This window comes from Salvelinus sp. IW2-2015, linkage group LG17 (assembly GCF_002910315.2).
Source record: "Salvelinus sp. IW2-2015 linkage group LG17, ASM291031v2, whole genome shotgun sequence".
Taxonomy (NCBI): domain Eukaryota; kingdom Metazoa; phylum Chordata; class Actinopteri; order Salmoniformes; family Salmonidae; genus Salvelinus; species Salvelinus sp. IW2-2015.
In genome coordinates this window covers 40,279,135-40,304,821 of record NC_036857.1, presented here as the reverse complement: position 1 = coordinate 40,304,821, position 25,687 = coordinate 40,279,135, and the positions used below count along the sequence as shown (strand labels likewise).

The following is a 25,687-nucleotide window of genomic DNA, read 5'->3' as shown; positions in this document are numbered from 1 at the left end:
ATTTCTAAAAGTGTTATAGGCTACCCAATTTTAAGTTTACTGACTGTTCAGGGTTACAATAGGTATAAGGGTTAGCGTTTTTTCCCAGCAAATTTTTTTTATGGGTTTATAACTCCTGCTCCTCACCGTGGCCATCTGCAGATACTAGATACTTATTTCGCTGGGTTGATAATCTGAGGTACCAACTACATCAGATCAACAAATAAATGAGCTAGACCCATCCATTTGGTTTGTAACTCAGTGAGCAGCATACGCTCAATTCGATGCCTACGAACGAACAGATTGACACATATCAAATTACCCAGGAGCCATTTAGAGAACAAACWTTGTCCAAATTTCTCCTGCCAGTTTAAATTGTATTGTGAAGCAGAACATTCCAAAGGCGAGTTGGTGCCACGCTGCTCAATAGAACTAATAGCAGCTGGAAGGGTGAAATGTGCCCTAAAATAAGGCCTGTTTATTGTGATTACTTCAAAACTACAYCAAGCAGCTGGAACATACGGTAATATTATGAAACTGGACTCCATGTCGGATGCAATGAATATATTTATCAGAAAAAAGCAGTGTCAAAAACGTTGTGCTCAGCCTGAAAAGAATCGAGCTAGCTTGCTTAGTAGCTAGCTAACTTAAAAATAGCTTTACATAAGCAATTTCGGTAGATAGCATCAGACTACAACGTTAGCTACACTTGTAGCAAACTCTTAAAACTTCTTCAGGATTGGTGGGTCCCCTGCGGAACGGTTGAGCTAATGTAGGCTAATAAGATTAGCATGAGGTTGTAAGTAATAATAACATTTCCCAGGACGTAGACATATCGGATATTGGCAGAAAGCTTAAATTCTTGTTAATCTAACTGCACTGTCCAATTTGCAGTAGCTATTACAGGGAAAGAATACCATGCTATTGTTTGAGGAGAGTGGACAGTTTTGAACATGAAAAGTTATTAATAAACAAATTAGGCACATTTGGACAGTCTTGACACAAAAGTTTMAACAGAAATGCAATGGTTCATTGGATCAGTCGGACACATTGCACAAACACTGATGCCATCTAGTGGCCGAAATCTAAATTGCACCTGGGCTGGAATAATACATTATGACCCGTCTCTTGCATTTCAAAGATGGTACAAAAAAAAACATGTTTTTTTCTTTTGTATTATCTTTTACCAGATCTAATGTGTTATATTCTGCAACATTCCTTTCACATTTCCACAAACTTCAAAGTGTTTCCTTTCAAATTCTACCAAGAATATGCATATCCTTGCTTCAGGGCCTGAGCTACAGGCAGTTCGATTTGGGTATGTCATTTTAGGTGAAAATTTTAAAAAAAGGGGCCGATCCTTAAGAGGTTTTTATTAACATTGACTTGGACGATCGCATCCAAAAACGTATTACAAAGAATAAGAAGAAAAAAATAAAAAAAACTTTCGACCTAGCCAGAAAAGACTGACATTTTAATTTACCCACCCCATGACAGATGGGCTTCTTTGTTGGACATGGGCAAGCAGATAGCACATGTCATGTTTCGCTTAACTGGTTGTACCAGGAAAGACGCCGTATGTCATACCTGGTTTAAATGCCCCATGAGCAAAAATGCTGTGTCTAGTTTCTTTTTCCAGCTTCTACGTCACCAACAGCTCTGGGTAACTTCCCTTCTGTAATCTAATCTATTTCATATACATTAATTGACTTCAACAACAAATTGTTCTTTGCGTTTTTATTTGTGTTTCAAATACAGGAGAGTTATTTAAGGTAGACTCAGCGATATGACGTGGATGCAGAAAGTAAACAGCATAGTGGGTCAATTTCCGCAACAACTAAAAGGGTTGAAGCGCGAGGCTCAACTTCTCCACTGTTTTGGTCCCGTGGCTACCAGGCTGCAACAGTGTGAAGCGAACCCGTTCACATGCTCAGATACTGTGTATGACTGTGAGAGAGAAGTCTTGCATCTCGCTCATCTCAATATCTGCGATGCTGCTCGTGGCAAAACATTTCGCTGAGTATCTAATGTATAAACAAAGATTTGTCAAGAACTGTACAATATTTACAGACTGTCTTTCCAAGGAAAAATGTCCCCCCCCCCKKAAAAAAAATGTTATAGTAATATGCAAAACATCAGACATAAAAATTAAATGACCATTTTCTCTTTAAATATGACTCATTTATAACCATTCCTGTAGGGGAACTTGATAATGTTTCTTTCTCTTTGCAGCTGCATGATTCTGATGAACTTAAGCACTAATGTCGGTTTCAAATATACCCATTCTCTACAAAGTTGATGTCAGGTTTCCGTCTCATCCACCCATCTTTTGTGTCAAAGAAAAAAAATAAGACAGCTCGGATATGTGGGTGTACGTACAATTGAACGTTTAACATGTGAAAAATGTTAATGCTAAGGCGGCATCCCAGCACTCGTGAGTTTGTTAAAATCCTCCTCATAGAAATAATTTAAATGGGTTTATATATTATCACATAGCTCACTGGTGCCACTGCCTACTGTCGCATAGAACGTCGCATAGAACGAGTGAGAGAATTAACACCGTTATGTTGCATCCTTTCCACAGACAAGCCATATATTCACACCGCTCACTGCACTCCTCTAATGCAATGTTTAAAAACAAATAATTTATGTAAAAACAGACAGTAATAGATTCTCTGAAACGTTTTTTTGTCTGACGCACAGTTTTACGATGTCTGTGAGACAATCCACGTGACTAGGTGCAATAGCTCCTCCTTCTGCCTTCGGTGTATTTTCTCACCTTGGTCTTTGCCTCCTGATTGGTCAGTGTCATCTCTTGACCAATCAGGAACAACACCAGCTCCGGTGGGGTCATCATCCATTCTCAAGGTCAAGTCAATTAATTGCTATATTTTTGTCATTGAACTAAGGAGAGGTCACTCCAAGGTCACACCTACCGACCCTCTTGTTCCTAGAGTGGCCTTTCAAGTTGTCCGTCGGACCCACACGACTCCAGGTGGGATGGGACCTCTTACCTCGTTCGCCCACCTCACCGTTCCTGGGGCCTAGTTTCTGTGCCTTTTGTTCTTTCGCTTTCTCTTTTCTTTCTGTCTTCCATCCCCTCTGTCTGTCGCTCAGGCCTTGGCGCTGAGTGTGAGCAGCTCGATGAAGGAGTTGAAGAGGGTGTCCAGCCAGCCCTGGTTGGCCATACACTGCTGCACCACCTCCTCCTGCCCAGGATCCTCAGCTGCCTGCTCTATAGTGTTGGTCTGCCAGGGAAACACAAATATAAGCACAATATACAGTTTATTTAGACTATGGTAATATGTCTATTTGAAAAATAGAAGTACATGTCTCAAGTCTATGGTGTGTCTACCCAAGGAATAAACATTATCTATGCTGGGTAAACACAATATTAATATAAACTAGGGCTGTCAAAGTTTATGCGGTAACGCGTTACAGCTTGTGACTAGTTCATGTTGAAGAACATGGATAAGTAGCCTAGGCCTGGCTGATCTGTTGTCTTCTGTGGAACTCACAACATAGTTGGACAGGTTGATATGCTACGTGTTTCAGAAATGGGAAGAACACTCATTTAGAATGCCTGAAGCTTTAACAGTACTTGAGTGTGTGTGTGTGACTATGTGCAAGTCTTAAACTTCAAGAACATTGATAAGAGGGAGTAAGCCTACTTAAACATTGAGAGCATTTTGTTTCTGATACAGATAATTGTGTGTTTCTGGCCCTTACAATCAAAGTATAGTATGCCTGTAACTCAATGCCCTGCTTTTTAGAGCCAAATMTGAGCAATTAAAAAAATTGCAATTAAATCGTGATTAACTACTGAAAAATCATGCAATTATTTATTTTAATTGTTTGACAGCGTTAATATATAAACACAATACTTAGAATTCCTATCAACCATTGTTGATAAGCAAAGATTAATATAATTTACTCTATTTCAACCACAATATATTTGGTGTGTTTAAGCAAGGAATAAAAGACATTTGGGTAATATTTCTGCTGGGTAAATTGAAACAATATTTAAATAAACCATAGTAGGGGAGACACAAATAACTGTTCTTGATCCAATATTTCAATATCAACAAGAGAAATACACTGCTCAAAAAAATTAAAGGGAACACTAAAATAACACATCCTAGATCTGAATGAATGAAATATTCTTATTAAATACTTTTTTCTTTACATAGTTGAATGTGCTGACAACAAAATCACACAAAAATGATCAATGGAAATCAAATTTATCAACCCATGGAGGTCTGGATTTGGAGTCACACTCAAAATTAAAGTGGAAAACCACACTACAGGCTGATCCAACTTTGATGTAATGTCCTTAAAACAAGTCAAAATGAGGRTCAGTAGTGTGTGTGGCCTCCACGTGCCTGTATGACCTCCCTACAATGCCTGGGCATGCTCCTGATGAGGTGGCGGATGGTCTCCTGAGGGATCTCCTCCCAGACCTGGACTAAAGCATCTGCCAACTCCTGGACAGTCTGTGGTGCAACATGGCGTTGGTGGATGGAGTGAGACATGATGTCCCAGATGTGCTCAATTGGATTCTGGTCTGGGGAACGGGCGGGCCAGTCCATAGCATSAATGCCTTCCTCTTGCAGGAACTGCTGACACACTCCAGCCACATGAGGTCGAGCATTGTCTTGCATTAGGAGGAACCCAGGGCCAACCGCACCAGCATATGGTCTCACAAGGGGTCTGAGGATCTCATCTCGGTACCTAATGGCAGTCAGGCTACCTCTGGCGAGCACATGGAGGGCTGTGCGGCCCCCCAAAGAAATGCCACCCCACACCATGACTGACCCACCGCCAAACCGGTCATGCTGGAGGATGTTGCAGGCAGSAGAACGTTCTCCARGGCGTCTCCAGACTCTGTCACGTCTGTCACATGTGCTCAGCGTGAACCTGCTTTCATCTGTGAAGAGCACAGGGCGCCAGTGGCGAATTTGCCAATCTTGGTGTTCTCTGGCAAATGCCAAACGTCCTGCACGGTGTTGGGCTGTAAGCACAACCCCCACCAGTGGACGTCGGGCCCTCATACCACCCTCATGGAGTCTGTTTCTGACCGTTTGAGCAGACACATGCACATTTGTGGCCTGCTGGAGGTCATTTTGCAGGGCTCTGGCAGTGCTCCTCCTGCTCCTCCTTGCACAAAGGCGGAGGTAGCGGTCCTGCTGCGGGGTTGTTGCCCTCCTACGGCCTCCTCCACGTCACCTGATGTACTGGCCTGTCTCCTGGTAGCGTCTCCATGCTCTGGACACTACGCTGACAGACACAGCAAACCTTCTTGCCACAGCTCGCATTGATGTGCCATCCTGGATGAGCTGCACTACCTGAGCCACTTGTGTGGGTTGTAGACTCCGTCTCATGCTACCACTAGAGTGAAAGCACCGCCAGCATTCAAAAGTGACCAAAACATCAGCCAGGAAGCATAGGAACTGAGAAGTGGTCTGTGGTCACCACCTGCAGAACCACTCCTTTATTGGGGGTGTCTTGCTAATTGCCTATAATTTCCACCTGTTGTCTATTCCATTTGCACAACAGCATGTGAAATTTATTGTCAATCAGTGCTGCTTCCTAAGTGGACAGTTTGATTTCACAGAAGTGTGATTGACTTGGAGTTACATTGTGTTGTTTAAGTGTTCCCTTTATTTTTTTGAGCAGTGTATATATCAAATAGGTGTATCTATTACAATAATATAAAATACAGGGCGGACGTCCTTACCTCTTTCTTGCAGTGCAAGAAAGTATGATATTTATAATGATGCAGGGAGTGATAGAGGCTGTAGATCCGACATGATTCTGTTGACAGTTTAAGGTCCTGGGGGAAGACAGATTAAAAACAATATATGGAGAGAATAAAATTCACCTATATAATCAAAGGTTCAACAGTGCGACATGAGAATGCACATGACACACACCTGCAAATACCTACAAACAAACTACCAACTTATGGGAGAGATGGGCAACGCAYCCTAGCAGCTGTTGAACTGATTGTTGGTAATGCCTTGAACGCAAAACACCCACTCACTGCAAATACCCACAAACACACCCGCCCCCTCAAAAACACCCACCCAAAATACTTTATTTGAATCCACAAATTACATTACAGTCGAAGAATTGAATTGAAACAACAAAATCTTGAAGAAGTCTAGGGTTGAGAATACTTTCTGAAGTCAATGTATATGGACAGTCAGGGATACAGCAAGCACCTTCTCCATACAGCTATGCTGCCCATGACAGCTGACACGGAGCAGTAACTAGCTAGCTGCTTTGCCTGTCTTACGCAGGCCTGCAATCTGAAGGCCATGTACCGTCACAAGCCTATGTACACGGCCGAGGCTCCCAAACATCAGTACCACAACTTTGCACTGGTGTACAAATTACCTGGACTAACCTGTACCCCTGCACATTGACTCGTTAGTGGTACCACCTATATATAGCCTCGTTCTTGTTATTGTGTTACTTCAGTTTATTTGGTAAATATTTTCTTAACTCGTTCTTGAACTGCATTGTTGGTGAAGGGCTTGTAAGTAAGCATTTCACGGCGCATGTGACAAAGTTTGATTTGAACGTTTAAACAAAATTGGGATCCTTAACGCTAAGAAGAATCAATAACCCAATTATTATTTATTTTAAATTTACATAGAAAGTAAACAGCATAGTGGGTCAATTTCCGCAATTACCAAAAGGGTTGACGCGCGAGGCTCAACTTCTCCGCTGTTTAGCTCCCGTGACTACCACGCTGTGAAAAGCGTGAAGCGAACCTGCACACATACTGTGTGTGACTGAAATGTTGTATCTCGCGCATCTCAATATCCTAGCCTATTCATTGATGATAGGCCCCGCTTCACAGAAGTTGAGAGACATTGTGAGATAGAAACTGTGAGATACAGCTATTGATTGCCAATAGACAGGCCTAGTACACGATTCTGAATGTCTGCCTGGTGGCCGACCTGACTCTATCGTGACCCTTCCCTCTCTCCGTCCCTCGCTAGCTCGCTATGAAAGATGCGAGTGTTTATGTTCTTGACAGTACAGCATCTAAATTTGTCTCCTCTGTTAAACAAACGCTGAATCTTGACACTTGGGAGTTGACGTCGGTAGGCGACGTGCAAGGAGTCGAGGAATCAATTATTGTGTCCTGTGTGGCAATACTTTTAGGAATTTCTATCGTTTTAACGGAAAACCGATAAAGCAGTTTATACATTAAATAAATGTTTTCCATTTGTCARATCCCTACTGGTAATCAAGGCATGATGGGGTGGTAATTCAGCAACTTGGCAGCAAAGGTCTGACCATATAGGAATCAAAATAGCAACCCACCTCCAAAATGAGCAACTCCCTCTGGCCTCCCCCCACAACAACATCTGGCATATTTGGTATGCAAAACCACCTACATCAGAACTACCTACAAACACACACCTGCGGTTTGGGTAGGCTCTTCTTGACTCTGTTAAGGGTCTTACGGTTGTAGCCCTCCCCACTGAGCCGCATCCACACATCTCCTGAGTCCAGGGGGTCCGCCGCCATATGAGGATACATGTGCAGGGTCTCCTAAACGGGTGGAGAGAAAATGGAAGGAAACCACACACAACCAGTCAAAAGTGTGTACTATTTTCTACACTAGAATAATAGTGATGACATCAAAACACATAGAATCATGTAGTAACCAAAAAAGGTGTTAAACAAAATCTAAATATATTTTACATTTTAGATTCTTCAAATTAGCCACCCTTTGCCTTGACAGCTTTGCACACTCTTGGCATTCTCTCAACCACATTCCTGAGGAATGCTTTTCCAACAGTCTTAAAGGAGTTCCCACATATGCTGAGCACTTGCTGGCTGCTTTTCCTTCACTCTGCGGTCCAACTTATCACAAACCATCTCAAATTGAGTTGAGGTTGGATGATTGACGGAGTGCTGCATCAGATGACCTGGTCTTCACACTCTCCTTGGTCAAATAGCCCTTACACAGCCTGGAGGTGTGTTTTGGATCATTTTCCTGTTGAAAAACAAATGATAGTGGGACTAAGSGCAAACCAGATGGGATGGCATACCGCTGCAGAATGCTGTGGTAGCCATGCTGGTTAAGTGTACCAAGAACTCTAAATAAATCACAAACAGTGTCACCAGCAAAGCACGCCCACACCATCACACCACCTTCATGCTTCACGGTGGGAACAATTGATGCGGAGATCTGGTCACCTACTTTGTGTCTCACAAAGACACGGCGGTTGGAACCAAAAATCTCAAATTTGGACTCATCAGACCAAAAGGACAGATATCCACGGGTCTAATGTCCATTGCTCGRGTTTCTTGGCCCAAGCAAGTCTCTTCTTCTTATTGGTGTCCTTTAGTAGTGATTTCTTTGRAGGAATTCAACCATGAATGCCAGATTTACACAGACTCCTCTGAACAGATGATTTTGAGATGTGTTTGTTACTTGAACTCTGAAGCATTTACTTGAGCTGCAATTTCTGAGGCTGGTAACTCCAATGAACTTATCCTCTGCAGCAGAGGTAGCTGGGTCTTCCTTTCCTGTGGCGGTCCTCATGAGAGACAGTTTCATGATAGTGCTTGATGGTTTTTGCGACTGCACTTGAAMAAACTTTCAAAGTTCTTGAAATGTTCCATATMGACTGACCTATAATCTGCTGGTCCATCATTAAAGCAGTCAATCACGTAATGTGTTGGTCCATCATTAAAGTAATGAAGGAAATAAATTCCACAAATMAACTTAAGGCGCASCTGTTAATTTAAATACATTCCAGGTGACTACCTCATTAAGCTGGTTGAGAGAATGCCAAGAGTGTGCAAAGCTGTCATCAAGGCAAAGGGTGGCTAAATATATACACACACACAGTTGAAGTCAGAAATTTACATAACACTTAGGTTGGAGTCATTAAAACTAATTTTTCAACCACTACACACATTTTTTTAACAAATTAAAGTTTTGGCAAGACAGTTCGGACATTACTTTGTGCATGACAAGTAATTTTTCAAAAATTGTTTACAGATTATTTCACTTATAATTCACTGTATCACAATTCCAGTGGGTCAGAAGTTTACATACACGAAGTTGACTGTGCCTTTAAATAGCTTGAAAAATTCCAGAAAATGATGTCATGGCTTTAGAAGCTTCTGATAGGCTAATTGACATATTTGAGTCAATTGGAGGTGTACCTGTGGTGTATTTCAAGGCCTACCTTCAAACTCAGTGCTTGACATCATGGGAAATCAAAAGAAATCACCAATACCTCAGAAAAAATATTGTAGACCTCTACAATCGGTTCATCCTTGGGAGCAATTTCCAAACGCCTGAAGGTACCACGCTCATCTGTACAAACAATAGTACGCGAGTATAAACACCATGGGACCACGCAGCCATCATACCACTCAGGAAGGACACACCTTCTGTCTCCTAGAGTTGAATGTACTTTGGTGTTAAAAGTGCAAATCAATCCCAGGACAACAGCAAAGGACCTTGTGAAGATGCTGGAGGAAACAGGTACAAAAGTATCTATATCCACAGTAAAACGAGTCCTATATCGACATAACCTGAAAGGCCGCTCAGCAAGGAAGAAGCCACTGCTCCAAAACCGCCATAAAAAAGCCAGACTACGGAATGCAAATGCACATGGGTACAAGGATAAATGTCCTCTGGTCTGAAGAAACAAAAATAGAACTGTTTGGCCATAATGACCATCATTATGTTTGGAGGAAAAAGGAGGAAGCTTGCAAGCTGAAGAACACCATCCCAACCATGAAGAACGCGGGTGGCAGCATCATGTTGTGTGGGTGCTTTGCTGCAGGAGGGACTGGTGCACTTCACAAAATAGATGGCATCATGAAGCAGGAAAATTATGTGTATATATTAAAGCAAWATCTCAAGACATCAGTCAGGAAGRTGAAGCTTGATCGCAAATGGGTCTTCCAAGTGGACAATGACCCCAAGTATACTTCCAAAGTTGTGACAAAATGGCTTAAGGACAACAAAGTCAAGGTATTGGAGTGGCCATCACAAAGCCTCGACCTCAACCCATAGAAAATTTGTTGGCAGAACTGAAAAAGCATGTGCGAGCAAGGAGGCCTACAAACCTGACTCAGTTACACCAGCTCTGTCAGGAGYAARGGGKCAAAATTCACCCAACTTACTGTGAGAAGCTTGTGGAAGGCTACCCGAAACGTTTGACCCAAGTTAAACAATTTAAAGGCAATGCTACCAAATACTAACTGAGTGTATGTAAACCTCTGACCCACTGGGAATGTGATGAAAGAAAAAAAATCTGAAATAAATCATTCTCTCTACTATTATTCTTATTTAAACTGAGTTTAAATGTATTTGGCTAAGGTGTATGTAAACTTCCGACTTCAACTGTATACATATAATTTTTAAATCACTCAAACGTTTTAGAACACCTACTCATTCAAGGGTTTTATATTTTTACTATTTTCTACATTGTAGAATAATAGTGAAGACATTAAAACTATGAAATAACACACATGGKATCATATAATAACCCCKAAAAAGTGTTAAACAAATCTAAATATATTTTAGATTCTTCAAAGTGTGTGCGTGCGTGTATGCATGCCCACTACCGTTCAAAAGTTAGGGGTCATTTAGAAATGTCCATGCTGATAATGGGCCTGATAATGGCATATCAAGAAGCTGATTAAACAGCGTGGTCATTACACAGGTGCACCTTGTGCTGGGGGACAATAAAAGGTCACTAAAACTTGCAGTTTCGTCACACAACACACAATTCCACATGTCTCAAGTTGAGGGAGAGTGCAATTGGGCATTCAGACTGCAGGATTGTCAACCAGAGCTGTTAACAGAAAATGGTTAATTTCTCTACCATAAGCCYCCTCTAATTTCGTTTTAGAGAATTTAGCAGTATATCCAACCACAGGACACATGTCTGGCGTCGTGTGGGCAAACGGTTTACTGATGTCAACGTTGTGAACAGAGTGCCCTATGGTGGTGGTGGGGTTATGGTATAGGCAGGCATAAGCTACYGACAATAACCACAATTGCATTATATCGATGGAAATCTGAATGCAGKGATACTGTGAGGAGATCCAAGGCCCATTGTGAGGCCCATTTCTTTAAAGGCATCTGTGACAAACAGATGCATATCTGTATTCCCAGACATGTACAGTGCCTTGCAAAAGTATTCATCCCCCTTGGAGTTTTTCCTATTTTGTTGCGTTACAGCCTGTAATTTAAATTGATTTTTATTTGGATTTCATGTTATGGACATACACAAAATAGCCCAAATTGGTGAAGTGAAATAGATTTTCCTTTCTTGTTTCAGAAAATTTCCTGAAATAAAAAACAGAAAAGTGGTGCATGCATATGTATTCACCCCCTTTGCTATGAAGCCCCTAAATAAGATCTGGTGCAACCAATAAGCTTCAGAAGTCACATAATCAGTTAAATAAAGTCCACCTGTGTGCAATCTAAGTCTCACATGATCTGTCACATGATCTCAGTATAAATACACACACAACTGTTCTGAAAGGCCCCAGAGTCTGCAACACCACTCAGCAAYGGGAACCACCAAGTATYCAGCACCATGAAAACCAAGGAGCTCTCCAAACAGGTCAGGGACAAAGTTGTGGAGAAGTACAGATCAGGGTTGGGTTATAAAAAAATATTCAAAAGTTTGAACATCTCACAGAGCACCATTAAATCCATGATAAAAAGATTGTAAGAATATGGCACCACAACAAACCTGCCAAGAGAGGGCCACCCACCAAAACTCACAGACCAGGCAAGGAGGGCATTAATCAGAGAGGCAACAAAGAGACCAAAGACAACCCTGTAGGAACTGCAAAGCTCCACAGCGGAGATTGGAGTATCTGTCCATAGGACCACTTTAAGCRGTACACTCCACAGAGCTGGGCTTTACGGAAGAGTGGCCAGAAAAAAGCCATTGCTTAAAGAAAAAAAATCAGAAAACACGTTTGGTGTTTGCCAAAAGGCATGTGGGAGACACCCTAAACATATAGAAGGTGTTGTTGGCCAAAAATGTAGCTTTTTGGCCAACAAGGAAAACGCTATGTCTGGCGAAAAACCCAACAAGTCTCATCAACCCGAGAACACCATCCCTGTGGGGAAGTTTTTGCATCGACAGGGACTGGGAAACTGGTCAGAATTGAAGGAATGAAGGATGGCGCTAAATACAGGAAATTCTTGAGGGAAACCTGTTTCAGTCTTCCAGAGATTTTAGACTGGTCAGAAGTTCACCTTCCAGCAAGACAATGACCCTAAGCCTACTGCTAAAGCAACACTTGAGTGGTTTAAGGGGAAACATTTAAATGTCTTGGTATGGCCTAGTCAAAGCCCAGACCTAAATCCAATTGAGAATATGTGATATGACTAAGATTGCTGTACACCAGTGTAACCCATCCAACTTGAAGGAGCTGAGGCAGTTTTTCCTTGACGAATGGGCAAAAATCCCAGTGGATAGATGTGCCAAGCTTATAGAGACATACCCCAAGAGACTTGCAGCTGTAATTGCTGCAAAAGGTGACTCTACAAAGTATTGACTTTGGGGGTGAACAGTTATGCACACTCAAGTTCAGTTTTTTTGTCTTATTTCTTGTTTGTTTCACAAAAAATATTTTGCATCTTCAAAATGGTAGGCATGTTGTGTAAATCAAATGATACAACCCCCCCAAAAAATCTATTTTAATTCCAGGTTGTAAAGGCAACAAAATAGGAAAAATGCAAAGGAGGTGAATACTTTCGCAAACCACTAAAAACCATAGATTAGGGCCGAATTTAAAATAAAAAAAATATTTAATTGACTGATTTTCTTATATGAACTGTAAAATCTTTAAAATTGTGGCATGTTGCTTTTATATTTCTGTTCAGAATATATACATTTACAGTATATTCAGAGCAGGTTACCTGGTGCTGAGTACTCATGTTTACTCTCCTCATCAGTCTCCTCTTCTGTTCCACGATGATGCCATCAATCTTCCTCATTCCAGGGAGGTACAGCTCATCTGAGGGAACCAATGGAGATGGAGAGGAAAGCCTGATTAATTGGATATGTTTCAAACGACTGTCAATCATTCCAAACCTGGAGAGGCTAACCAGGGGCATATTCAGTTGATGAAATGTTTTGCTACATTGCGGAACGGTTTGTACTGAACCTAACGCTTTCCCACAATGCTGTGCACTGTTCAACATTCCTCAAGGTATGTTTGCTCCTGTTTGGTGTGTGTGGCGGGGTGTGGCCTGATCAATATGGGTGTAGAGTTGCACATTTTGGGGAATATTCAGGTGGAAACTTTCCGTGGGAATATATGCAAATTAATATTAATACCATTTAAATGTAGATGTTTTTTGCATTGGATATATTTACCATATCATATGGAGACAGAAACATAAACCTTTTTCCTTATCATAAGTAGACAATTGCAAATMATTAAATCCTTCCAATAGAAAAAAAKCAAAAAACAATTCAGCTACGAATTGAACTTMAATTAAATGAGTTGACTCGTCACATGGGATGACTTCACTGAACAACAACGAAGGGAATATTGAATGATCCCCAATGATCCATCGCATCTCCCAAAAATATGTTCAACATACGTCTGTAAAATGATAGTCTAGAAACTAAAGCTTTGGTTGTCTTCCTCTCAGGCTTCCATGTTTTCTCCCTGGACCTCCTCAATGTCCACCTCTTGAACATTGGACTCTGAGGCCTCATCTTCACTGTCACGTTCTAACCTTGTTGAGGATGGCTCATTGTCAGCCCCAAAAAGCCTCAAATTTGCCCYGATGGCCACCAATTTTTCAACCCTTGTATTGGTCAGCCTGTTGCGTGCTTTGGTGTGTYTGTTCCCAAACAAGGAGCAGTTGCACTCTGAGGCAGCTGATGTTGGTGGGATTTGGAGGATGATGGAGGCAACAGGGGAAAGAGCCTCAGATCCACAAAGTCCCTTCCACCAGGTGGCTGATGAGATATATTGGCACGACTGCCAAATTGCCTATGGTGCCATTCCAAAGCCCTTGCTTGGAAGTGTACTTCGCCAGACTGCCAAGAACCTTGCCCTCTTCCAGGCCAAGGTGGCGAGACACGGTAGTATAGGCTTTGTTGATCTCTGCACCAGACAGGATGCTCTTGCCAGCGTGGGGTCCAACATGTATCCATTGTTTATGGGCTTTAGGCAGAAGTCTTCACGCTTTTTCATGTATTTCAGAACTTCAGTTTCCTCTGCTTAGAGCAACAGTGAAGTGGGCAGGGCAGTACAGATATCTTCTCTTACATCTGCAAGCAGAGTCTGAACATCAGACAGGATGGCATTGTCTCCCTCAATCCGTGCAATGGCTGCTATAGGTTTCAGGAGTTTCAGGCTGCTTACCACTCTCTCCCAAAATAAGTCATCCCGTAGGATCCTCTTGATGGGGCTGTCCATATCGGCAGACTGATACAGCTTGGAGAGACTCCTTCCCCTTCAGGAGACTGTCAAACATGACACCCCAACAGTAGTTGCTGGGCAGCTTCAATGTGGTGCTCTTATTCTTCTCACTTTCCTTGGTGAGGTAGATTGCTGCTATAACTTGATGACCCTTCACATACCTAACCATTTCCTTGGCTCTCTTGTAGAGTGTATCCATTGTTTTCAGTGCCATGATGTCCTTGAGGAGCAGTTTCAATGCATGAGCAGCACAGCCAATGGGTGTGATGTGAGGGTAGGACTCCTCCACTTTAGACCAAGCAGCCTTCATGTTCGCAGAATTGTCAGTCACCAGTGCAAATACCTTCTGTTGTCCAAGGTCATTGATGACTGCCTTCAAACTCATCTGCAATGTAGAGACCGGTGTCTGTTGTCCCTTGTGTCTGTGCTCTTGTAGAATACTGGTTGAGGGGTGGAGATGATGTAGTTAATTATTCCTTGCCCACAAACATTCAACCACCCATCAGATGATTGCAATACAGTCTGCTTTCTCTATCATTTCAACTCTGTGGAACTCTGTGTCCAGCAAATGAGTAGATAAAGCATGTCTGGTTGGAGGAGTGTATGCTGGGCGAAGAACATTCACAAATCTCTTACAATACACATTGCCTGTGAGCAGAGGTGAACCAGTTGCATACACAGCTCGAGCAAGACATCCATCAGCATTTCTCTAACTATGTTCCTCCATTGAGTAAAAAAAAACATCTGATTCCAAGAGGACCATGAGCTGTTGCTATCGATAAGGTGTCCGATTCATCATTTTCACCTCAAATAAAAGTAGAGGACCTTTTGTCAGAGGTTGCATGTTGTGTGCGCTGAGGGAACTTTATGCACTTGGCCAGATGATTCTGCATCTTTGTTGCATTCTTCACATATGATTTGGCACAGTATTTGCAAATGTACACAGCTTTTCCTTCTACATTAGCTGCAGTGAAATGTCTCCACACATCAGATAGTGCCCGTGGCATTTTCCTGTGAAGATTAGAAAAGAAATTWWWWWAAAAAACGAATACAATTCCATGTACAGATAAATAGTTAAGCAGTTAGATTAAACAACTCCTTTGTAAGATAAATGTTTTCAAATGAAACATGTATGGAAACTGGTGAATTAACCCTCCTCAGTTAGCAGGCTCAAGCAAGCTAAAACCCACATGGTAGCAAAAACTAACTAGCAGAAATTGTTAACAAGTTAGAAATTACTTAAACGCTTTGCTGTAGGCTACTATTTACTAGTTAACAACAAATCATGCATGTCATATAAAATATATTCACCCCACCCAGTATTGTAATCAAAACTTACCAGAAAGCATGTAGTCCTTGGCTCAGACAGTGTAGTAGTGTGGGCTCAATAGAATCTCATTAGTGTGCAGGATCTTGAGAATCAGCTGTACATGTAATGGAAGAATGCACTGTGCATGCAGAAGGTTGCAATTCCATTGAATTGGGGATAGTTTAACCAAAATATGCCACAAGACCTAGAATTGCCTTATGTGTATCCCACAAAAAAGGTTCACTGTTATAAGTTAAGCAAAATTCCCAAAATTCCTGGGCTGAACTTCCCATGGAAAATTCCCAACCCTTTGCAACCCTATATGGGTTTGACCATTTGAAATCTCAAAACCGAACAATTACCATAATCACAACATTCAACTGGTCGTTCAAAACATCACTGTTTCCATTCAAATGAACATTTGAACGTTTGGCAGTGCCTTCCCTTATCAAACTCTTTACCGACATATTACAGCTGATATAACACTATTTGCTTTTCAGAAATGAGCACGAAACAATCAAGGCTAAAGGTCAGAAACTATCCCGAACACACACTGTACCTTATTCACACTGTATGGCCGACCCAAATCACACTGTGCTGACTCAGATACTTTCTTCTCGCCTTGTCCTTTCTAGAATGGTTCCAGCTTTATCAATAAATGTATTGAGGACGTCGTCCCCACAGTGACTGTACGTACATACCCCAACCAGAAGCCATGGATTACAGGCAACATTCGCACTGAGCTAAAGGGTAGAGCTGCCGCTTTCAAGGTGCGGGACTCTAACTCGGAAGCTTACAAGAAATCCCGCTATGCCCTGCGACGAACCATCAAACAGGCAAAGCGTCAATACAGGGCTAAGATTGAATCATACTACACCGGCTCCGACGCTTGTCGGATGTGGCAGAGCTTGCAAACTATTACAGACTACAAAGGGAAGCACAGCCGCGAGCTTCCCAGTGACACGAGCCTACCAGACGAGCTGAATCACTTCTATGCTCGCTTCGAGGCAAGCAACACTGAGGCATGCATGAGAGCATCAGCTGTTCCGGAAGACTGTGTGATCACGCTCTCCCTAGCCGACGTGAGTAAGACCTTTAAACAGGTCAACATACACAAGGCTGCGGGGCCAGACGGATTACCAGGGCGTGTGCTCCGACCATGTGCTGACCAACTGGCAGGTGTCTTCACTGACATTTTCAACATGTCCCTGATTGAGTCTGTAATACCAACATGCAGAACACCATAGTCCCTGTGCCCAAGAACACAAAGGCAACCTGCCTAAATGACTACAGACCCGTAGCACTCACGTCCGTAGCCATGAAGTGCTTTGAAAGGCTGGTAATGGCTCACATCAACACCATTATCCCAGAAACCCTAGACCCACTCCAATTTGCATACCGCCCAAACAGATCCACAGATGCAATCCCTATTGCACTCCACACTGCCCTTTCCCACCTGGACAAAAGGAACACCTATGTGAGAATGCTGTTCATTGACTACAGCTCAGCGTTCAACACCATAGTACCCTCAAAGCTCATCACCAAGCTAAGGAACCTGGGACTAAAAACCTCCCTCTGCAACTGAATTCTGGACTTTCTGACAAGCCGCCCCCAGGTGGTGAGGGTAGGTAGCAACACATCTGCCACGCTGATCCTCAACACTGGAGCTCCCCAGGGGGGCGTGCTCAGTTCCCTCCTGTACTCCTGTTCACCCACGACTGCATGGCCAGGCATGCCTCCAACACCATCATTAAGTTTGCTGACGACACAACAGTGGTAGGCCTGATCACCGACGAGACAGCCTATAGGGAGGAGGTCAGAGACCTGGCCAGGTGGTGCCAGAATAACAACATATCCCTCAACGTAACCAAGACTAAGGAGATGATTGTGGACTACAGGAAAAGGAGCACTGAGCACGTCCCCATTCTCATCGACGGGGCTGTAGTGGAGCAGGTTGAGAGGTTCAAATTCCTTGGTGTCCACATCAACAACAAACTAGAAGAATGGTCCAAACACACCAAGACAGTCGTGAAGAGGGCACGACAAAGCATATTCCCCCTCAGGAAACTAAAAAGATTTGGCATGGGTCCTGAGATCCTCAAAAGGTTCTACAGCTGCAACATCGAGAGCATCCTGACCGGTTGCATCACTGCCTGGTACGGCAATTGCTCGGCCTCCGACCGCAAGGCACTTCAGAGGGTAGTGCGTATGGCCCATTACATCACTGGGGCAAAGCTGCCTGCCATCCAGGACCTCTACACCAGGCGTTGTCAGAGGAAGGCCCTAAAAATGCCAAGTCTAGGACAAAAAGGCTTCTCAACAGTTTTTACCCCCAACTCATAAGACTCCTGAACAGACTATTTGCATTGTGTGCCCCCRCAACCCCTCTTTTACACTGCTGCTACTCTCTGCTTATCTTATATGCATAGTCACTTTAACTATACATTCATGGAAATACTACCTAAATTGGCCCGACCAACCAGTGCTCCCGCACATTGGCTAACCGGGCTATCTGCATTGTGTCCCACCACCCCCTCTTTTTACGCTTCTGCTAATCTCTGTTCATCACATATGCATAGTCACTTTAACGATACCTACATGTACATACTACCTCAATAAGCCTAACTAACAGGTGTCTGTATATAGCCTTGCTACTCTTTTTTCAAATGTATTTTTACTGTTGTTTTATTTCTTTACTTACCTACACACACACCTTTTATTTTCTCGCACCATTGGTTAGAGCCTGTAAGTAAGCATTTCACTGTAAGGTCTACACCTGTTGTATTCGGCGCACGTGACAAATAAACTTTGATTTGATTAGCTACGGCTAGCCCGTAACCAGGCTAGCCCAGTTCAGCCCTATAGTGTGAATCGGACTACAGTGTCCCTTTATGTCAATTACATCTAACTCATAACAAGAATGACTTAGGGCCAAATCCTCAACTTGGGATATGCATGAGGCAACTTGTACTTGACAAAAATCCTTGACATATTGCAAGATTAATGTCCATTCCTTCAGTGTTGAACCTTTCTCTGCCCCAAGGGGCATAGGAAAGTTAGGATTTGTCCAAAGGGTGGCGGGTAAGTTACACTTTCTGCACTTGTTATGGACAAATCCAAACTTTAACTCTCTGGGTGCCACTGGGATGTGAGGCGAATGAGGTGAAAAATTCAGAATGTTTTCAGTTAGCGATGTTATGAATAGATCAGACATGATAGATCATCATATCTGAACATTCTGTAACTTTGAGCGCTCCTGAAAAGGGCTGTCCGTGTTCATTAGGACACGCCATGATCAGTTCCAAATAGTCCCTACCCATTTCAGTCCAATTTCTTCCATTTGGAGCCTAATGAACATGACCTAGGCCAGGGCTACATGATATAGGCCAAAAAATTTAATTGCTATTTCTTTTACCAAATATAGCGGTCTGATTTGCGATATAGATCAAAACACGAGTCTACTGTTGGAATCATAAAAGTAGAATGGAATTTAAGAAGCAAAGTGGAAAGCAGCATTGTTCTTGTTTGGAACAATCGGTTAACTGCATTTGACCTAACAGAGCAGCATGCAAACTTATTTTGAATCTAACAGTGGGGAGGAAGAACTGTGCTGCTTGAGTGCGCTGCAAGGCTTTGTGTGCGTGGGAAGCAGCTGCAACAGGAGACAGGGAAAGAGACGACAGAGTAAACTATGACGATATTGACAAAAATCCATATCACGAAAAAATAATTTTTTTGCGATACTGATCAATTATATTTTTGGAAGGTGCACAGTTACTCTCCGCCTTTCTTACATCATCTCAAAGAAATGTCCATAATATATTAGCCTAAGTCATTTGGTTACCAGGTGGATCTAGCAAAAGGCTGCAAAGGAAAGTAAGGCATAATAAACATTTTCCCCAACTCAACTTTATTCAGAAAAGCGTCACACACATTAAATTGAGATATGAACAACTGACAAGGGCAAAGTTCCCAGCGCTTATGTCAAAATCCTTCTGGGTAACTTTACCTTTCATTGTAAACAAAAAATACATTTTCCAAACCCAGTTGAGATTGTAATCAAAGCAAATTCAGCAGGATATGGTGGGAAATAGGCTATTAGAAGTGCCATCATTCTTTAATGAATTATATTGTTAATGTTGTCTTTGGTGTGCTTATCAATGCACAAACCCCTTTTCCACCACTCCTAATTAAAAATAATAATAATATTGATAGGTCATACGAAAGTTTTACAGAGCATGGAGTTTCAAATGCATGTATTTTAATGACTATTTTTAACAAAAGAACACCTGACTAATAAAAATATTTTAAAATCAGTCATCTTCCTCAAATATGGTCCGGAGAAAAGGATGATGGCCCATTTCTTTTTGCGAGAGTGATGGAATCTAATTTGATTGGTCCTCAACTCAAACACTTCATTCAGGATGAAGAGTTAGCAGGTTAAAGCTAAAGCATTCGTTGCCATAGAAATGTACTGAAAGGTGAGCCACCTTCGTGTCAACGGTTATCCCAAGTTAAACAAGGAATTGACCAAAAGTTAGCACAGTAACTTCTCTATCCAGCTTTGTGGTTCACCCCTCAGGGCTGTTTGTGTATTGTGCGGTGTGCGGGTTCTGCTCTCACCGTCTGTGTCCTCCACGGTTTGGATCATGTCGAGGTCCAGGGCCGTGTGTGTGTGTGTGTATGTGTGTGTGTTGAGCGCTCACCTTCTGTATCCTCCAGGGCTTGGATCATGTCGGGGTCCAGGGCCGTGCTGACCAGCATCTCCACATAGCTCCTGAACATCTCCCGCATGGCCCGGTTGTTCACCCTGCCTTGCACTGTCACTGCAGAGGTTACACACACACACACACACACAGTGTTGTCACAATACCTGTAGCAGAAATTGAGGAAAACAGGCATAATGGTTTCTTATGTTGTAACCCAGAGTCCCATTTGTTTCATCTCCAAGCTATAGCACACAATGTAACATAACACTCCTAAATGGCCAAAGAGCTTAGTCTGCATTGTGTTTTCCTTTATGCCATGGAAAATGTTGTACCGTATTATCGTGACAACCCTACACACACAGCTCTACCTATTTGCCCAACACATTCCTGAAAGCTTATTTTCGTCTTCCCTTCTATTCACTGCCTGGCGCACCTATTCCATTTATTATAGGGCAGATACAGACATTTCAAAAAATATGTTTTCACTTTTTCATAATGAGGTATTGTGAGAAGATGGATGGGTGAGAAAAATATAACTGTAATCCATTTTGAATTCAGGCTTTAACAACAAAATGTGGAATAAGTCAAAGGGTATGAATACTTTGAAGGCACTTACGAGGGCCCATAGGGCTCTGGTCAAAAGTAGTGCGCTGTATAGTGTTATGGTGTAACTATCAATAATCAGTTCAAAACTGCTTCACAAAAGAATAAAGTATTACAGGCTACATTCCCGGACACAGTTTATGACTAGCCTCAATGGAAATAGCTTTTTACTCCGAGAAACTCCATTGAGAATGCGTTTTAGTCCTGGACTAGGCTTAATCTGTGTCTAAGAAACTGGCCCTACAGGCAAAAAAACGCTTCTTACTCTCATCCTCGCTGGCTGCCTCCTCAGATGAGTCGGAATCAGACGACGAGGGGACCCCCTTCAGCCACTTCCTCTTTTTCGGAAGAGGTTCCGCCTTGACCTTGGCTGGCTTCGACTTGGGAGGGTGCTCTACCTTCTTCCCTTTCTCCACTCCCCCTTTCTTCTCCTTCCCCTTCCCTCGTTCTGTCGTTGCCACTGTGGCGGCCCGTTTCTCGGGCTTCTGAGACGGCTGCACCCTCTTCTCTTTCTCTCTCTGCTTCTCTTTCTCCCCCTCCTCTTTCACTAACGCAGCCGCCTTCTCCTTTTCTCGCTGTTCGTTCTTTGCCCTTGTTCTCTCCCTGGGCTCACGCTGCACCGGTGCCACTCGCTGCTCCCTCTCCTCCTTCTCAGCTCGAGGCGGGGTCTGGGTGGTGAGAAGCGGAGACGCCATTTTGGGGAGGGCCTGTTGCCTGTTGAAGAAGAGTAGAGAATTGAATAAAGAGAAAGCAACCATATTTCAGATGTCCAGTTCTATAACCACCCACTTCCAACCAAATAGATGACTACTAACCCTAATTTTGTGGGGGTCATGCCCTCTCACCCCCCTAGCTGGCAACTTTCAGTATGCTGGCTACTTCAGATTTTTGCGAACACTGGATGGCTAGATGGAAGTACAAACACCATGTTAGCTCTTTAGGCTAGTATTTTCCTCTTATGCCTTGTCCTTGGACATTCAACAGGACAGCACGCTCTGAAATTTATATTTAAAAGGTGCAAGTAAAAAAATGTCCAGACATATCTTTCGGACAACACTGTCCTATGAACTGTTCAATGACAAGTAGGAAGAAAACCTTTGAGAAGTGAAGGCATATACAATGTACAGTTGAAGTCGGAACTTTACATACACATAGGTTGGAGTCAWTAAATCTCGTTTTTCAACCACTCCACACATTTCTTGTTAACAAAATATAGTTTTGGCAATTCGGTTAGGACATCTACTTTGTGCATGACACAAGCAGTTTTTCCAACAACTGTTTACAGACAGATTATTTCACCATCACAATTCCAGTGGGTCAGAAGTTTACATACACTAAGTTGACTGTGCCTTTAAACAGCTTGGAAAARTCCAGAAAATGATGTCATGGCATTAGAAGCTTCTGATAGGCTAATTGACATCATTTGAGTCAATTGGAGGTGTACCTGTGGATGTATTTCAAGGCCTACCTTCAAACTCAGTGCCTCTTTGCTTGACATCATGAGAAAATCTAAATAAATCAGCCAAGACCTCAGAAAAAATATTGTAGACCTCCAACTCTGGTTCATCCTTGGGAGCAATTTCCAAACGCCTGAAGGTACCACGTTCATTTGTACAAACAATAATACGCAAGTATAAACACCATGGGACCATGCAGCCGTCATACCACTCAGGAAGGAGACACCTTCTGTCTCCTAGAGATGAACGTACTTTGGTGCGAAAAGTGCAAATCAATCCCAGAACAACAGCAAAGGACCTTGTGAAGATGCATAAGGAAACAGGTACAAAATGATCTATATCCACAGTAAAACGAGTCCTATATCGCATAACCTGAAAGGCCACTCAGCAAGGAAGAAGCCACTGCTCCAAAACCGCCATAAAAAAAGCCAGACTACGGAATGCAACTGCACATGGGGACAAAGATCGTACTTTTTGGAGAAATGTCCTCTGGTCTGATGAAACAAAAATAGAACTGTTTGGCCATAATGACCATCGTTATGTTTGGAGGAAAAAGGGGGATGCTTGCAAGCCGAAAATACCATCCCAACCATGAAGAACGCGGGTGGCAGCATCATGTTGTGTGGGTGCTTTGCTGCAGGAGGGACTGCACTTCACAAAATGGATGGCCTCATGAGGAAGGAAAATTATGTGTATATATTGAAGCAACATCTCAAGACATCAGTCAGGAAGTTAAAGCTTGGTCGCAAATGGGTCTTCCAAATGGACAATGACCCCAAGCATATTTCCAAAGTTGTGGCAAAATGGCTTAAGGACAACAAAGTCAAGGTATTAGAGTGGCCATCAAAAAGCCCTGACCTCAATCCTATCGAAAATTTCTTGCCAGAACTGAAAAAGTGTGTGCGAGCCAGGAGGCCTACAAACCTGACTCGGTTACACCAGCTGTCAGGAGGAATGGGCTAATTGAGTTTATGTAAACTTCTGACCCACTGGGAATGTGATGAAAGAAATAAAAGCTGAAATAAATCACTCACTATTATTCTGACATTTCACATTCTTAAAATAAAGTGATGATCCTAACTGACCTAAGACATGGAATTTTTACTAGGATTAAATGTCAGGAATTGTGAAAAACTGAGTTTAAATGTATTTGGCTAAAGTGTATGTAAACCTCCGACTTCAACTGTACATGTKTAAAATAAAGCCATTTTCACGCAAGACCGATGGCTATAGGCATGTATATTATTGTTCTGGCTTTATCTAGCTCTATTTGTGATTTTACCTTAACTCACTGGCTTGCTAGGTAATCAATCCTCTGACGATAACCATCTGATTATGTGTTAACTTGCACGAGGTGCATTTGAAGTTGCATGTGATCGTATGGCGTGGTCGGGAAATAGGTGTATAGATGCGTACCTCAGTCCGGATGGTCTGTGCCAGGGTCGTCGAGAGCACACTCTCACATAGTCCTTCTTGTTGATGTTCTCCAGGAACTTGACGTACAGGCGCTGGTATCGCCTCTTGGCATCTCCAAAGTAGCCCAGATACTAAGAAAAAGAAAGAGCAGCCATTTTGTTTATTGGGATGCCTAATAGCTACTTATTTAACAGATAGTCATCCTGGTGTCCACACAAATCAGTGGGTCTGTTCCAGGTCATCTTTATTGCAGTTTATTTGATTCTATATTCATAGTGTCTGAGTAGGACCAGGTTCCCACTGTCCATTTCTTATCATCGAAAACGAAAAATGCTGATCTAGGAACAGTTTTAGATCTCAGGAATAACGTCACTATGATATAGCACTCGTAAGATGCTCAGCGACTGCAATTAAGAAGACCTGAAACCAACAATCACACAGTTGGACAAAGCAGTGATCTTCATGTGGAACGTCAGTGGCACCTTTGGCACCTCATTTTGGAAACGGTACTGGAAGAGACTATCCGGACTTGTACTATGCAACGCTCATTTTCATTTACGAAATGTTTAAGACATTTTCCGATGCGTGCTCTGCTGATAGACAGAAACATGCATTCTGTGTAGACATTGAGCAGTGATCTTCATGTGTCGGGTCAGTGGAACACAAAATTAAGAGTACAGATTATTGTATGGGAAAATAAAGTTTCTGAGAAAGATCATTTGAAAAATACAAATCGTATTGAGTGAATGTATTTATTGAGATGAAAATGCAATGAATTGAAGGTTCTTTGTTGATGTAAAAATCTAAATTTAAAGATTAGGGTTGTGAGGTCCGGTAACAAGAAATTCTTTGAGAAAAAAWTTTAAATGGGGTATGAATAGTATGGATACCACTGTGCCGGGTGGACAGACCGACTGACTCACGTTGCTGGTGGCACAGAACTGCCTCTGTCCGTTCTTAATCTCAGGGCTGAACTTCTGCAGCAGGGCTTTCTGCACCCTCCAGATGGGGGGAGGTTCTCGACCGGTCTTCAGGGCCAGCTGGGGAAAGGATTTAATACAGTACATACTGAACACACACACAATCAACTTATGGAACAGATGGACTACATTGAGAAACAATCTAACTGTTGATCTGGTGGTTAGTGATGCCTTAATTATTTTACACAAAAACGCAAACACACAAATACCTTCATAGTTCCGATGTCTTCTACGCGCACCACAAACTCGTCCCTCTCTCGGAAAATGCCTTCCCCTCCACTCTCACTCTTGTCGTCCTCGCTCTCTCCAGCAATGGCGGCATCCTCCTGCTTCTGGGCCACGTGCAGCGAGGTGACCTGAGGGGCGGGGGCGTCTTCCGGGGACGCGGGGGGCTCCAGTGCTGGCTCGGGGGAATCCGAGGCCGGGGGAGTCTGGGAGGAGGGAGGGAGGGTGGCGGGAGCAGGAGGAAGAGAAGGAATGGAAGGAGGGAGGGGGCTCGGAGGTTGGGACTGCTTCTGTTGTGCCGCCTCTTGTGGGGGCAGGGGTGATGAAGGGAGAGAGAGGAGAAGTAAGGGGGAAGGCGGGGGAGAGGGAGAGAAGGACTGAGCGGGGGAGGCGGAGAGAGGTGAGGGACCGACTGGTGCCACTGGTGCAGAGGCTGGAATAAAAGGAGATAAGTGGTGATTTTTCTTCAAGAATCAAAATGTGAATCCACGCCATAACAGCCCAAAAATATTTTTCGGATGATAGAATATTCTGTCAATTCTCACATAGAAACTA

General features: G+C 42.8%; 1 protein-coding gene across 2 annotated transcripts in view; it reads right to left on the bottom strand.

Annotated features, from left to right (window-relative positions):
* Positions 1-1,701: 1,701 nt before the first annotated feature.
* LOC111976270 (proline-rich protein 12) overlaps positions 1,702-25,687 on the bottom strand; it is a 49,963-nt gene continuing 25,977 nt past the window's right edge. Inside the window, exons 7-15 of one of the 2 annotated variants that reach the window (XM_024005054.2) lie at positions 25,117-25,565; positions 24,851-24,967; positions 23,928-24,058; positions 21,320-21,768; positions 20,449-20,568; positions 12,914-13,011; positions 7,417-7,548; positions 5,717-5,812; positions 1,702-3,227 (exon numbers count right to left, since the gene is read on the bottom strand). In XM_024005054.2, the coding sequence (XP_023860822.1) occupies positions 3,093-3,227; positions 5,717-5,812; positions 7,417-7,548; positions 12,914-13,011; positions 20,449-20,568; positions 21,320-21,768; positions 23,928-24,058; positions 24,851-24,967; positions 25,117-25,565 (1,727 nt within the window). In that variant the 3' untranslated portion in view covers positions 1,702-3,092. Of the gene's footprint in view, positions 3,228-5,716; positions 5,813-7,416; positions 7,549-7,587; positions 7,997-12,913; positions 13,012-20,448; positions 20,569-21,319; positions 21,769-23,927; positions 24,059-24,850; positions 24,968-25,116; positions 25,566-25,687 lie in introns of those variants that run through there. The other variant, XM_070448138.1, reaches the window with a different exon arrangement.